The following is a 16,388-nucleotide window of genomic DNA, read 5'->3' on the forward strand; positions in this document are numbered from 1 at the left end:
CTGTCTTGCTGGAGAAAAGAAGCTGCCCCAGGAGCAGTGTTGAGCTCCCAGGACCAGGATCCCCAGACCTTCATAGGAGCAGGATAATACCAATTCTACAATTAATTTTTCCTTGTGGTAACTACCTTGCACTTTCTTATCAACCATGCTTCTTTCTTCTCTATAGGTAAAGACTTGTGACACCAAGCTTTGTGTCTGGTGATACATACAGATTGTTCTGTCTTTTAGTATCTTGACCTGAGTACACAACATTTCAAAGCAGCATCAGGAGGATTACACTGAAATTGAAACAGTCTATTTCTACTTGCTTGCAAAGGCCAACCTTCAGGTCACCCTCTAGAGCCTTTTTGTTCGTATACACAACTGGGAAGAAATGAGCAAGTTGGCAAAGAAGGAGTTTGACAGCCTTTGAGATAGGGATTTCTTTAAGCCTTTTGTTTCTATCTAAGGAGATATTGGACTTCTGTAATTACATGGTTTTTATGTTTTCTAATGTTTACACACCGACAGGATGAGAACACAAACAAATCTACATAAACAGAATAATCAAACAAAACTTTAAGGCTGTTTCCATTTAAAATTACAAGCTATACCAATTAAGGGAATTTGCAGTGCTGAACCATGCTGCAACACTGCCTGTCCAGGAGAAGAATCATGGTGATTTTATACTCTCTACATGATTGTTTTGGCACTCCTAAAGGAGGGGGGAGCTGATATGTGTTCATTCACATGCACTGCAGCTTGCTACACAGGCTCCAGCCCTCACCCACTTCCCCAGAGTCCTGCGGGCCATAGGAGGTCTTTAGCCCTAAGAAGGAGAGACATGGCCAGTAACAACACTGGCGTTCTGGAGGAAGGGGCCTCCACTGCTTTACTGCTGGTCCGGTGGCAAGACCCTCTTATCCCTCATCAGCAGAGGAAAATCCCTTTCACATTAAGTACAATTACAGGCGAAAATTGGCTGCCAATTTTTGAAAATCTGTCCCTTTAAGTTTTAAGGGAGCTGGTTTCCTTTTCAATTTTAAATATATCTCACCCATATGGGAATAATACACAATCAAATCCAATATTTTTCCTACTGCCTAGCAGCTAAGTTATTTACTTGACTTTAACAAGACTTTTCTTTCCTCTTCCCAAGTTTGAGAGCAAGCACAAGCTGAGATGAGCTGTGCTGCTGTATGAGCAGGCAGCCGCTTCCAACAATTTATTTGAAAAGAAGCAGATCTGTATGTTAGGTGGGAAAGGGAGAGACTTAGCGTAGGTGGGGGAAAGAGGGGAAAAAGTCAAGGTTTAAATTTTTGTTGTCGTAAATAGGCAGCTTGAAACATGGGAACAGAAAATAGGAAACTTTCAAAGACTGGACACACCTATTTCCTACTGCTGGAAAATTAAGACAGTTCCATAAGCTGCATCTCCCCTAAATTGAAAACAATGCACAAAGGGTGTTAAGTTAGCCATGAAGACATAATGACTCTTGAAAAAATTCCACTTGTATGCTATGTAAATTTGCATGTGCAACCTGCATCTGTTCTTAAGAAATTACATTGAAGGCAGAACAAAAAATTTTTAGTTTTAATGCCTTTTTTTCACAGATTGTAGAGACAATTTAGAATGTTTACTGTTTACAACCTCTTTCTCAGAAGACACAGGTAGAGTATTCATGCCTTCCAAAATGTAATCTTATACATCTGGTCAGCAAACATCTGGATATTTATCTTCACTCATCATTTCCTTCGGTAAGTCCAAAAACTGTCAGTTATTTCAGCTGAGATTCAACCCAGGGGAGTACAAAAAAAAGTTACATCCTTCTTTTGTCCAGGTTTTATAAACTGCTTTTTACCTTTTTCCCTGGGATATCAGTACGTATAAAAATAAGCAGACTGGATTCTTTTGACTGTAGCTTTTATTCTGTGTATATGTACGTCTATAGCCACAGGGAGCATACATATGCAATTGTATTTATTACATAGTCATATTTGCAATGTATGCAAAATCTCCTACATCTTAAAACAGACTTTAAAAGTGTTCTATATTTTACAAAGAATGAAGAGAGTAAAATCCAGAAGAAACTATTCAAGGGACAGGTAGGAATTAATTTGTGAATAAACTATATAGCAAATATTATTCTAATCAACCTTTCACGTTTGGGATAGTCACAAAACAGGAAATGTGAATATCAATTTTCTAAAAAAAGAAAAGCTGTTTTATGAAAATTGTCTTCCTGTTCCATCTTTCTCCCATCTTACAGAGGTAGAATGAAAGTCATCTCCTTTGCAAAACACTTTGCAGTTTAACTATGAAAAAGCCACTGTAAGACATTTAAATGCTATTACCAAACACACATATTTAACATAACAAAATGTTGATCAATCATTTCAGAGGCTATCTTTCCTAAATAATTGTAGTTTTTCTTACTACTCAGTAATTTAAATCTATATCTGACTTCCAGTTTTCCATATCATCATCCTAGTGTCCAGACAAATTACTTTGTAAAATTTTTTGGACAAAAAATAAAGAATTCGGACTAGGCAATGAGTTTTTTGAAGTTTGTTCTTTACATGAGGTTTCACTCACTTTTCCTTTTTATTTCTTTGAACCAGCTTCTTGCTTTCCAATTTAACTCTGCTTAGTGAAATTGAAGTGCTTTTAAAGTAGTGGTTAATTTAAAAATTATATCTTCTTAAAATTATATCATTTCATATGAGTTTATTTAACATGTATTGCATACATGTTGCACACTACCAATAGCCCCATAGGAATGTTGAAAATATGCCTGATTGGAATTTGTTTTACCCATATGGCCAAGGGAAGCTGTTAATGACATAACAAGCTTACATACTTAACTGTGTATTCTCCTTAATACATTTAGATTCATTTTTCAACTTTAAATCAACAAAAAAAATACATAATTAAGTAACAAAACAACATTTATAACAGTAATAAAAAATTAAAATAATTTCACTTCAGAATGAGTTGATAAGAGACCAGAAGATTTGAAAAGTGGGGAAGACCTGGGAGCCGGCTTTAACAGGTCTCTTATTCTAGCCTCATATCACTCCTAGTTAATAAACAACTCATATACAGTTCTTAAAAAATAAATAAATAAATAAAATTGTAACACCATAGATCACTTTACCGTCCAAAGAGTAGACTAAAACAAACCAACACCATAAGAAGGTTGTATTACAGTGACTATAATTTAAAGGAAAATATAAAAGCATGTAAAATATAGGATGCACATATAAAGCATATACTTTCCTCACAATACTACTGTAAAAAAAAAAAAAATAAATAAATAAATAAATAAATAGTTGTCACAATTTAATAGACTTATTTAGAGTTGAAGAAGAACACAAAAAATGTCATTAATTTCTGCAATGATTCCTTATGAAAGCTTGTCACATACAATAGTGTTATTACAACATAAGAGTCTTATTTTAGCAATACCTTTGACACTGTTGAATTTAGAACTATAAAATGGAGAGGTATGATCAGAATGACAGTGATGCTTGTGATATACATTCACTTTAAGGAATTCTCTTTATTTTATTAAAGCTAAAAGTAACAAGGAAAAAATCTCGTACATTTTTTTACAAGCTCTGGTGCCCTAGTTATTCTGCATTGTTTCAAGCAAAGAATACCCCCAGCCAGTCTATGTAGTGACTGCCACTTACATGTCCTTGTCAGTAAGGCTGAGCATGATGGTGCTGTATCAGAAGAAAAGTTTCTTAAGAGATTCTATAAAGTTAAAACAACAATGGAACCAAGAGAGCAAGACCTCAGTCCACTTCAGGACCCTGCAAAAACTTACACTTCCTCACACAAACAGAACAATACAATTTGATTATTCAAAATGTTTGTTTGCCAGCAACAGTAAAGCAGAGGCCAACATTCAGTATTAAAATCCAAGTGCTTTGCAAAACCCAACTATGAATATCATAGTTGAGTGATACTTATTTGGGGTATCTGTCTTTCATACAGTTTTTCATATGAGAACATTGTAGACATCCTTCTTGCAATGGGATGTTTGCGTTCTATCTAGGGTATGGCTTGTTTTTGTTTATGTTTTGTTTTGTTTAATAATAATAATAATAATAATAATAATAATAATAATAATAATAATAATAATAATAATAATAATAATAATAATTATTATTATTATTATTATTATTATTATTAATAATAATATTATTATTATTAATAATAATTAATAATTATTATTATTATTAATAATAATAATAATAATGTTATTATTAATTATTATTTTATTTTATTTTGTATTGTTTTATTTTGTATTGTTTTATTTCATTTTGTTTTATTTATCTATATTTTAGGGTAAAACAGGTAATTTTACTTATAACATATTTAACCTTGATGAATTTGTTTATATTACCCAAGAACTGGTGATTCTTGAGAGAACCTAATTAAGCAGTAGTATAGGTTGTTTAAATATCTTTGGTTAGGAAACAAGGAAAAAAAAAAAAAAAAAGGATTTAATGATAATTTTAGCTATTAAAAATAGAAAAAAGCAAAATTATATTTACCTTTTTTGTTGTTGTTGTTGTTATCCACCAGTGTGCTATCAATTCAGATAGTGTTTGATGTGGAAAAGATTGCTACCTCTGTACTCAAAAACCATTTTTGGAAGTTTAAATACTTTAATTAAGGCAATAAAGATACAACCAAGGAAACATACATCCAAAGGATATTGTCCAAATACACTAATGGTTTGTCTGTTCTAAACACACTTTTTATGTTGACTGCAAATCCTGAAATGTATAATAAAGTATTTTAAATGTTAAAGGCCTCACCAGATTTTTAGCAAGCAAGAACTATTACAGACATCAAGCTTCTAGAAATCTGAGTAATTGATGCTCCTGAAAAGAACATCTTACCTTTTGGGGGTTAGGATGTAATGCAGTTTTAGTCTGCTTAAAAAGTCATTTCAGAATTTTTACATATAGTAAAATAAATAAGAAGAAAGAAAAAAAAATGACACCCTTTACAAATTTACAAATAATCAAGCATTTATTCTTTGTAAGGAGTGCACATCAGTCAACAAGAACTAAGGTTGTCGATTAGCAATAGAAAGTCCAAATTTTTTTATTTTTATTATTTTTGGTAGTTAATTCTGAAAAGATCTAGGACAGATTGCACATGCTGGGAAATATTTGTCAGTCACATCAGCCGCGACAATATATAATCAAAAACTTCTCTCTATATATAGGTGTAAAATGTTTTCCAATGTGTATCTATTCATACTACTTAAGTTACAGAAAATTTTGCATAAAGAACGTATGTTCTTGAAACAAGTGGAAATACTGGTATTTCTGGAATATCCCTGGTCTTAATACTGGATTTTTTTAGCAATGTCCCACTAAGGAGCAGATGGAGCCCTCAGAGTGGCTCATTGCGCCAAGAGGAAAGCAGGGTCTGTTTCTATGCCCCCTACCTACACACCCCAGTTACTTTCTCCCACAGGTAGACGGTGAAGAGCAACACAGGGATGCTCCAAAGCAAAGTTCTGCACAGTTTGAAAAGTGTTTTTAAAGACATTTCAAAAGAGCCATTTGAAATTGCAAAGTACTACAGGTCTTCACAGCACCCATTAGCTAAAATGCAGCTTCAGAATGGGGATGCTGAGAGTTAGTATTCTACGTGTTTCTTTCTCCATTCTAAAACTATACAGACTGACAAACATTTTTACAAGCACAGCAGGAGAATTTTTTTTTTTTTTTGTTAACAGGAAAAATACAAGCATCAAAATGGGCCATCTGTTTTAACAATGCCTTTTATTTCTCTAGAATTATGCTTGTGCCTTAAATCTAACTGAAAAAAAAAGTTACCATTGATGCTGTTTGATATTTACATGATGTGTACTTTTACTCTAAACCTAATTCCTTACAATCAAATTTTCATATAACAAATTAAAATAAATGTTTTTACATTTCATACCTCTTATTGCCAATCTGCTGATTTCAGCAGATTAGTAAAACATAGAAGGGACATAAAAATGAACCTTGCCACTCCTAGACTATCCAGGACAAAGTCTTCTAGCAAGTGTGCAGAGATGCTGTATCAGAAATTATCAAGTACATTAATGGAAGCTGTAGAGAGTGGGGTTGGTCTATTCTCCCACATGCCTGGTGATAGGACAAGGGGGAATGGGCTAACGTTGCGCCAGGGTTGTTTTAGGTTGGATATTAGGAAGAACTTCTTTACTGGGAGTGTTGTGAGGTATTGGAATGGGCTGCACAGAGAAGTGGTGGAGTCACCGTCCTTGGAGGTCTTTAAAAGACGTTTAGATGTTGAATTTAGTGATATGGTTTAGTAGAGGACTTGTTAGTGTTAGGTCAGAGTTTGGACTCGATGATTGTGAGGTTTCTTCCAACCTAGATAATTCTGTGATAATTCTCCACAGTCATTGCAACTGTTTTAGGGTAACAACAACAACAACAAAAAGGAAAAAAAAGGGTGTTTGGATGAGCCTAAGCAAAATGATTTGTGTGCAACTAATATAGGAAGTACATACTTGTTTATGTCTAGGTTAGTAAGAAGTCTTTAACTGAAATAAGTAACATGACTTAAAATTAGATATAGGGAAACAAGAATATATTTATCTGGTGCATTTTCACTTACTCTAAATATATGTTTTTAATGTAAAATACATATTGAATGTTTAAGGCAAGCAAAAATGTATGTTTGGAAGTTTGGGGAAAGCAGGTTCACTTATTTTCACAATTTCACACTTATTTCACAATTATATTCACTCTTCTTTTACAGTTTCTCTCCTCAGCTAATGAAGTTACCTGCTTGCATGTGGTTCTCTAACAACAGAGATGTCAAATAGTGTATAGAGAGCTATTCCAAACATTTTTCCAGGCGAAACACCCAAAAATTAAAATCTACAAACTATTGCAGAAGTACTTTCTTCTTTCCCACAATCACTACTTGCAAAAAGGTTCAATTCAAAGCTTCGATAATTCACATTTTTATTTCTTAAGGTACTACAGAACCATAAAGTGTTATGCACTATTTCATTGGTTTTCAGCAGCACACTTGGAAAACTATGTCAAACGAGCTGTTTCTCCACACAGTGTTAGATACTTTCATCCTCGTGTCTCCACTCTGAGAACAGAAAGGGATTTTTTTCACCTTTCCAAATGTACATGCACAGACTAGAGGGCAGCACTAGCCAAGTTTATGAATGTGTGAATTCAGCTGTCTTTCTGAATGGTCGACCAGTGCCAGTTTATAGTAAATTTTCTTCTCCCACTTCACCCTAAAATATACTGTTTTAAGGGATTCATGCTCAATGACACTTCTGTCTGGTTAGTTTAATAGTCAGGAGCATGACCATAATCGCAACAGCCATGTGTGCAACATATCAGTTTCTTCATTACAACTGCTCATTTAATCCACACATTGTACATATTTCCTTGAGGATCTCAGCAGACAGTCATTTGTGAAACGACTTGGAATTCATTTCAAGCCTCAGAAACTTTAGGTTTTACCACCTTAAAGAAAAGGTTAGGTGAGAAAGCACAGATACTTTCCCTGTGGTTTAAATATTTAAGGATATTTATTTTACATTTTCTAGTGTTTTATTGTAAAAGCATGTTACCAACTTGCTTTTGTGCAAGCAGATCCAGAGCTTTTTCACAAATCTATGCACTCAGGGACAACTCCAGGCTCTGAGTACAGGAAAAAAATGAGATTGCACCCCCCAGACACCCATAGGTACCTCTTGTTAGCGTATGTCCACATAGAGAGCCTTGACAAGGCTGACGTATTATCTAAATGCCCAAAGCAGGATTTCAGTGATACTTAAGAGGAGTATTAACTTTGTGCTGGACCCTTTCCCAGCCATAAGAAAAGACGGCTAACAAGGAAAATTGAGGAATATGGTTTCTTTTTCATTTGGTACCGGGGAGCTTGCCAGATCTCTTGATGGTGGAAGCTTGAGAAAAGATAAACAATGCTGAGAGAAGCTGGAATTACCACCTGAATTTTTGCTATAAAAATTATGTCATAACAGAGTCAGCTCACACTTTCATGAATAAATATTTCATTATATTTAAAATTAAAAGATACATGGTCTGATATCATCAAAACAAAACAAAAAGGCCTGTTTTTATTTTCAGATCAAGGACTAATTCATAACAGCCATAGAGATCCATTTCTCCCAGTATCCTCTGGCCAAAAAATTTAAAAAAAAAAAAAAAAAAAAAGCAATTACTATGTGTTTACAGAAAATATGCAAGAATCATGGCAAGCGTGTTGTTACTTTTCTCAGTGATACCGTTTCATCATCCAAGAGCAAACAGCTTATGTATTCTTGGATTAGATGTTGAACCCAGATAAACAAATTTAATGCCTCATCTATAGCAATGATCCATGTCCTACCTTCCACCCTGGAGCACAGCCAATATTCTAAAGAGCCAAAAATCAGCAGTCAATCACTTCTTCTGCAGTCCAACCTGTCAGTGTATTTGTTATTACCATCACTCTTAATAACCTCTGGCATATAGCATGCTTAGAAAATCTATTCACCTGTAAACTTCTTCTGGATATTCAGAATGAAAATTAAGCAAAAATAATCCAGTAGATTTCCTCTCATTCCCATCTTCTAAACTTCACAGAGATTATGGAAATTTTTCTCTTATTATCTCAACTTTTAAAGTAGAACAGGAGGGAGCTTTTGATATCTGCATGTGCCACAACAAATTTAACTTCACCCCAGATAAGGACATTATTCTTGCCAATATACGAGAAATCAGTCTTTCAAACAACAGGAACTTATTATGAACAATAACAACCTGAAAACAATACAAGCAAGCTCCTGTAATTTTACAGGACCTTAGACCACGACATGTCAGGAAGCTTGATTGCAGCTGAAGGTTTTTCAGGTGAACCCTTCTTAAACCAAATATACGCTTAATTGGCAGAAGAAGTGTCATCATTTGGTTTGTTTGACTCTGTCTTCTACAAATGTATTACTCGCTCTGAAAATGCTATGTAAAGGAGTACCTCTTATTTCTGAGAAGTAGAAGAAATGTAAAAAATGTGGTTGCAAAAAATGAGCATATAGAAATAACAAATGATGTAGTTTATTTACAGTGGAGTGGGAAGGCAGGGGATGAATCATAATTACATGAACTCTCTATTTTTAATTCATGTTATCCAGTCTGAAGGTATTAGACTAGCAACAATCAGAAGACAACAAAAAATATGAAAACCAGCTATTGCTTTTGCTATTTCTGTGAGGCTTGCAGAGTCAGCAATTTAATATCTTTCTTTCCTAAGCCTGTCTAAATAATACAAAAAAACAACTACCAAAATGGCCAAAAGTGTTTTCTCTAAAATTCACAAGAAGAGAATATTTTTATCTTAATCACTGGGTATCAATTCCCTTTGCAATCAGCACAAGCTGTGACGAGAAAAAGAGCAGAACTTCATTCAGTCACTTGACAGTTCCCCAAGGTGTTTTTTTGGTTGTTGTGTGTTTTGTTTGTTTGTTTGTTTGTTTTTGTTTTGTTTTCATCTTTCATTGGGGTGGAATGAAATTTGTTTCATTATGGGTAATCAATGTAATTCTGAATTACTAGTCAGGTAAACAGTGACATTTTGCCACATGCAAGGACAAGCTTAAAAAAAAACACTAACCAGCCTTTCCCTTGTCCCCCCTAATGAAGCCTTTGACATGTAAAAGAACATGCTCATTTACTGCATTTCTAGGGGAATACAGGTTTTTCTGAAAAGAAAACCTTGTGTTTCTGACCATGTTCCCAGTAACAAAAGTCAGATATCATTTTACTGTAATGAATTTCCCATAAAACTAAAGTCCTTTAAATCCAAAATTATTTCAATATACTATCAATTCTTAATATAAAATCTACTTAACAAGTCCATTCTGATATACTGACTTCAGACAAGCACATTATAAAATGCAGATGGAAAAAAGCACTTCAAAGGCAGGAATGGATCCGATAAATAAAGATAGTGTGATCATATGATTCCAATATACCCTCCAAAAATGAGTGGTAAATGTAAATGCTGAAAAGATTTTAAGCCCTGCTGTCTTTTCCTTTAACAAGCTTGAAAGTTCAAACTCATCTTCTCACTTAATAGCAAGCATACCATTGCACTAGTGTCCAATGTGCTAACATATTAGTATTATTTCTGAAGGCTATGTGTATAACTAACTGAAAGAATAGGACTGGGTTCTATTCTCACCTCTTCCCATCATTTTGACAGCATGAATCATGAACGTTGCCTGCTCTTATTTATCCACAAATGGATCAGTCTGGTTCCTGATGAGATGAGGTACCTGTCTCTGCACTACTGACACAGAAAATACTTCTCTGCTCTTCCCAAAGTTTCCAGTTATCCCACAGAGTCTGCACCAGCAAATCTGGTTTATGCTGTCTCTGTCCTTGACCACTGGGCAGTTCCTGCCCCATAGCTAAGTTGACCCCATGATGACTGAACCAAGTTGTTGCTTCTCATTGTTTAAAAGAGAAACCCAATATATCCCACCTCCTCCCCCACCCCCTTTTTTTTTTTTTTTTTAATGAACTATTTTTTCAGTGATTTTACATATATAGTCACCTCACAGAAAGTTTTTCAGAACTGGCTGGGTAGTGTAGGGAAGAATAGCCAGAAACTTCTGCAGGCAGTTCTGCTGCTGAAAAAAAATTTCTCTATGAGGCTCTAAGTAAAGATGTTTACTGGGAGAGGTAGAAGCTATGTAAGTCATGTGTAAATAAAGCTAAGAGAAATCCACATTCTCATCTCTTGCCTTGCTGAATTTTTGAAAGTTAAAGCTTCCAATTCTTGGAAATCTTAAAAAGAAATCCTCCTCAGCATCCTCAGTTGAGACATTTTGCTACAGATCCCAGGCACAGCCTTTTGAGGGGCAAAATCAAAATGAGAGTTTAGAGTTTCTCCTGTGTCTGCTGATCCTTCAGAACCTAGTGCTGGCCAATTGGTCAGTCCTGTGGGTTGGAGGAATCTGAAGAGCTCAAAGACTGTTTCGCCAGAATATGCCCAATTTACTTCTCACCCACCATAAATAAACAGAGAAATATTAAGAGACAGGCCGTTAACTCAAAACTGTATGTAGCAGCTGGGGAATCCAGCTAGGATATACTTATCAGCCGAGGTCTTTTTTACACGCTCTGCACATAACTCAAAGCATCAACTGATATTGGCTCAGCCTGTTGCTGACAGGGACCCTGTCACGTATCCCTCACAGCGGCTGGAAGCCGCCAGCGGACAATGGGCGCGCACGGCTGACACGGGCCGCCTCGGGCCTGGCAGAACAATGCAGCTGCTACTGAGGTTGGCCCAGCTGAAGGAAACTCACTTCTCCCAGGTTGTCTGAGGGGAGGGACACTTAAGCAATGGAAATTCCCCAGCAGTAAAGGAGAACAAAAGAAGAGGTGTTGGAATCTGCTGTTAAAAAGAGACAGGCTCTCTGAACCTGCTGCCTGCCAAACCCAGAGAACTTCTCCCAGGGCCTGAAAACAGAGAGAAGGGTCCCCAAACTGACCACAAAATCCACTGCTCAGCACCAGCGTATCCATTAGTGACAGCTCCCTTGTTTTTTGCATGGATCTGGAAGTCTCTAGATTTCCTTCCCTGATTAAAAGGTGTGGCTGCTGAAGAAATTAGTTTACAGAGCCTCTAAATTCCTTACTGCCGCTGTCATATGTCTGCAACAGGAGTACCGGCAAAGCCAGAGCTTGGGAAGGGGTGTGCTCCACCACGGCCAGGGCTCTGCACTGCCCTGGGACCAGAGAATCCTGCTTTTTAGCAGGAATAACTCTGCAAGGACTCTGCACCTGGAGAGGAAGCTTGAGGAGTGATCCATATATGCTAGATTAAAATATCTGTTAAAAATTCCCTAAACCCACGCATATCCTCTTCGCCCCCCTCCTCCCCCCCCCCCCCCCCCCGAGAAGAGAAGAGAAGAGAGAAAAGAAAAGAAAAGAAAAGAAAAGAAAAGAAAAGAAAAGAAAAGAAAAGAAAAGAAAAGAAAAGAAAAGAAAAGAAAAGAAAAGAAAAGAAAAGAAAAGAAAAGAAAAGAAAAGAAAAGAAAAGAAAAGAAAAGAAGACCTGTTATTTTACAGCTTACTTTCTTCAGTAGTATCACCATAAGCAGTGTTTTTTTATTGAAACAAAAGGAAAAGTTACGGTGATATATAAATTCATTAAAACACCAAGAAAAAAAAGCAGTGTCTAACTAAGCATTCCCATTGACTGCCATGGCTTTTGGATCAGGCCCAGAAGAATGCTGGAATAAGTGGTGAAACATTTTATTTTCTAACTTTTTAGTGGCTACTGCAAACAATGGAAAATACAAGCACATACTTAGAATAACTCTATCCTTTAAAAAAATGAGATCACACCTGAAAATACTTCCTCTTGTTGCTGTATAACTTCAGTTTATGATAATAGCTATTACACACATATAAGCGAAGAGGAAAAGATGATTCCCAAGCACAGGGTAAAAGCTTGAATCTGTATATTAGGGTTTCTACTACAGTAGAAAGTACTACAGAAAGAAGTTTATACTTTCAGACTATTCTTTTAAATAGCAGAACAAACAATCCAATTGTTGGATGGACAACATAAAAATAAGATAGTAAGTAGACAGGAGTTTGTGTTATCCAATAATTGCTTAGAGATAGGAAAAGCTATACGATGATGATGCTTTGTAACAAAATTATTTTGAGTACTAAATAAACAGCCTGAAAATGCATCTGAATTTAAGTTCTTCAGTTTGAAACAATTAGTGTTATTATTTACATCCCCACACATAAGTCCACACAGCTTGAATTTCCTGGGATATACATATGCTATTAATTTTTAACTTAGCTCTGGGATCCAAGCCTGAATCACCAGGCCCTGTTATTTTCTCGTTTGTCCAGTTGTAGTAGAGATTGTTCCAGTGCCTCCACTTCTCAAATCACAGAGGTATTTTCCAGTAAACTACACTTTGCATTTTAAAAGCATCTCTTACATTCAAATTCTCCTTTCCAACTTCTGAAGCAGTCGACTTTTGCAGCTGTGTTACCCTGTTACAGATTTCATTGCTTGATCAGAAATAAGGCTGTCAGTTAAGCTAAAACCTTCATTTTAAGCGCTATTCTATAACGTTGCATCAGTTCCCTGCTGAGCAGCACAGACCTGACAGCAAGAAACATTTCTGCAACTCCGGAAGACTAAATTAACATTTACAGAACAGTTCAGTGCTGACCTTCTTAAGACATGGACAACATTTTGTTTTGTGGTTTCCACAACTTCACTACATACTGAGAGGCTTGTTTTGGATTTTAATTCTAAAATGGCCAGAGTGATTCATTTCAAAGTGCACAGTCCCAATGTTCCTCTCAAAATATAGAAAAGCAGATGAGAGCGAATTCAGAATTGCTGATCCTGCTCCTTTCTCTTGCAGTGGGAATTTTACCACTGAATCTGGTGAAAGTAGAGCCAGGCTACTGATTTTCTAACACTCTCAGGTAATTTTTTTTTTAACTTAAAAATACAGGAATATCCTCCCACCTTGGTCCAGTTCTCAGCCCAAAGTTGCAGCCTTGCCAGCACTGTTAATGTCATTGTTCTTGAAGCATATTCCCAGTCTCGCGCACGCCCACGCAGGGCTCCCAGCTCCCGGCTGTGATGTCCCCCCGGCACATTGTTCCAGCTCCCCCCAACTTCCTCACCTCCCACCATGTCCCCTTGTGAGACCCGTCCCCTCACACCATTGTTGTCCCCCTGCACCCACCCTGTATTGTTCTCCCCACCCGGAAGGGACCCTTCCTACCTCCCACTCCCCCCAGAAGCTCACACTCATTTCTCACCCACTTCCACATTTACCACTGACCTACTGGCATCAAAATGTTTTCCCTTTTCGAAATTGCGTTACATTAACTTTCATTACTAGATTTTACAGCTTCTGTGTGCTGTGGGCACGCTGCCTTGAGAAGCCCCTTCCAAAGTCTCTTAAACAATAAAGAGATACTTATTTCATTGCTACAGACTTTAGATCAGATCCAAAATTAGGAGTGATACAAAGCATTATTTCATCTGTGCACAGAATACAAACAGCTATAGCAAAAATGTGTTGTCAGTAAGAAGAATATATAATGGATAAACAGACAGATCAATATTATTACATCTTCAGAATACACATGAACAGAAGTAACTGGCATGATTTACATTTACAATTTACAACCATTTACAATAAGTAACAGTTGAATCCTTTCTAAAATCTATATTTTCATATATAAGAGCAAGTAAGGTACTTCTTTTTTAAAAAAAAAAAAAGACTGATCACCTTTAAGTCAAGTATTAATTGCAGACAAAATTGCTAAAATACTTTATAAATATATGTGCATATATATATGTGTGTGTATAAAATGTATGTATATTTATATCTATATATATAAAGTGCAGAACCACTTTCATTCATTTGTCAGTTAAACAATAATTGAATGTTAAATATATATACAGAGAAGCAGAGGAAGTTAGCCAGATGTCCTGTCATTATTTTGGCTACCTTGCTTTTGATTCCCCTCCATTTTGTATGAAGCCGTATTTTCCATACAGGCACAAAAGGATACTATGCCGTACAAATTTTATTTATTTATCATAAATTTCATTTATTTATAATTTTTTCTGTGATACATCTTGTTTTTCTTTTGTGGTGCTACTAGCCAAGAGATACTCCTTTTTATTATTATTATTTTTTTATTTTTCACAAAACTATATCTATTGCATAAAAGTGTGATGTACAGACTGTTTTCCATATTCAAAGTACAAGTAAATCTCTGCTAAACTTTGGAAAGAGAGCACCTAAAGTTGATTAAGTATAGAAATGAAAATAAATACCTCACTTTATTCATAAATAAATAACAATTATAATTATTATAATAAATAATAATAATTAACACAATTTGTATTTTAATACAGGAAAAACTCTAACTCTTACCATGACTTATGCGGTGAAACCAGTAGTATGCGAAGTCCACTCCCAGGAATGTCAAATACCATGTCCATGGCGAGTCCCAGGGCAGTTCAAAGAGTCGGTAGTTATTCCATACATAAATATAACTAATTAAGTCGACACTTCTGAATAAAACACTGAAATAGAGAGACAAAGAGTGTTATCAATAATTTTGTCAACTGCAATTACAGAACTGTTTTACTGTATATTTACTATTGGGAGTCTTTTTGTAAAGCATATAAACACTGCCCAAGTTCCACAATATTTGTCAAGTTAACTTCACTGTTAACTTCAGTAGTACCATTGCTTCAGGTCAGTGAAGACTTTAAGATCAGCCACTCACCACCTGCATTTTTGCATTACGTATGCTGAAACCCTTACGCAGTCTGTGCTGTGCAGTGTTCCTGTTCTCACAGGTCTGAAGAAAACCCATCCTTACTAACTTGCAAGTTAGAAGTGAAGTGTAGTGGCGATCATTCTCAAAAACTAACCATAATGTAGTGTAAAATAAGTAAGGTAAAATACTTTTTAAATAAAATTGTAAATATGATGAAGTTTGATATGGGACTGAGGATGAGTACGAGAAGTTATTTGCTACAGTTTAAGCTCAGTGTCACTTGAAGGGAGAGACTTCCTCCTCTCCAGTTCCTTAGGGATAGTTTCTTCTCTGGTTAGTCAGCTGAGTTCAGCATCCAGTGGGATTTAATACCAGGACTGTCACAACGAAGGCATGGGAGCCCATATTCAGGATGCCATGTGTCTGTCCGTGTCTGCTCATTTCTAATTCAGTGACGCTTCTTCCCAATTCTTGTTTCACCACCACGCCCTTCCCCCCTGTCACCTTTTTCAGCTTGATTATTTTTGATACAGATGATTTCAGTGATTTAGTTTACTGCACAGCCCCCAAAATACTTGAACCTGCAAGACTAAAGGAGGACATATTATACTCCGTCTCCTCCAAAAACTTGTTTCACATACATGAAAAAATTCAGATACACTTACTAGTAACGCAGAATTGTGAGAATTGTGTTGTATGTCCCTGAAAATAGTCTGGCCATGCACTGTCTTTTTTTCGGTAGCTGCACTGAAACATGAAGGAACCTCAGAAAATGTCACTGCTTCAGCTTATGAACCATCCCCCATGCTCTCACTTCACTTTTTGGTCACCTCACCTCCATATTTTTGCAGAAACATCCATTCAGTACTTTTATGATCCCAGCATTAGCACTCTTTCCCGTAATGGTATTTTGAATGATATTAGAAGGAAACATTTTGAGACTGTGATGATAGTTTATCTATTAATGGGGAACAAAGTCATTTGAAAATTCCAAGTTCCCAATACTAGGCAACAAGCAAAATATTACCACACCCACCA

General features: G+C 35.9%; 1 protein-coding gene across 7 annotated transcripts in view; it reads right to left on the reverse strand.

Annotated features, from left to right (window-relative positions):
* AGMO (alkylglycerol monooxygenase) overlaps nt 1-16,388 on the reverse strand; it is a 250,511-nt gene that overhangs the window by 216,754 nt on the left and 17,369 nt on the right. For all 7 annotated transcript variants that reach the window (XR_011093792.1, XM_068674088.1, XM_068674084.1 and 4 more), the window contains exon 3: nt 14,999-15,150. Coding sequence is in view for 6 of the 7 variants with exons in the window: in XM_068674088.1 (XP_068530189.1) it covers nt 14,999-15,150 (152 nt within the window). In the remaining variant the exon portion in view is untranslated. The remainder of the gene's footprint in view (nt 1-14,998; nt 15,151-16,388) is intronic.

Source organism: Anas acuta, chromosome 2, assembly GCF_963932015.1.
Source record: "Anas acuta chromosome 2, bAnaAcu1.1, whole genome shotgun sequence".
NCBI classification, from domain to species: domain Eukaryota; kingdom Metazoa; phylum Chordata; class Aves; order Anseriformes; family Anatidae; genus Anas; species Anas acuta.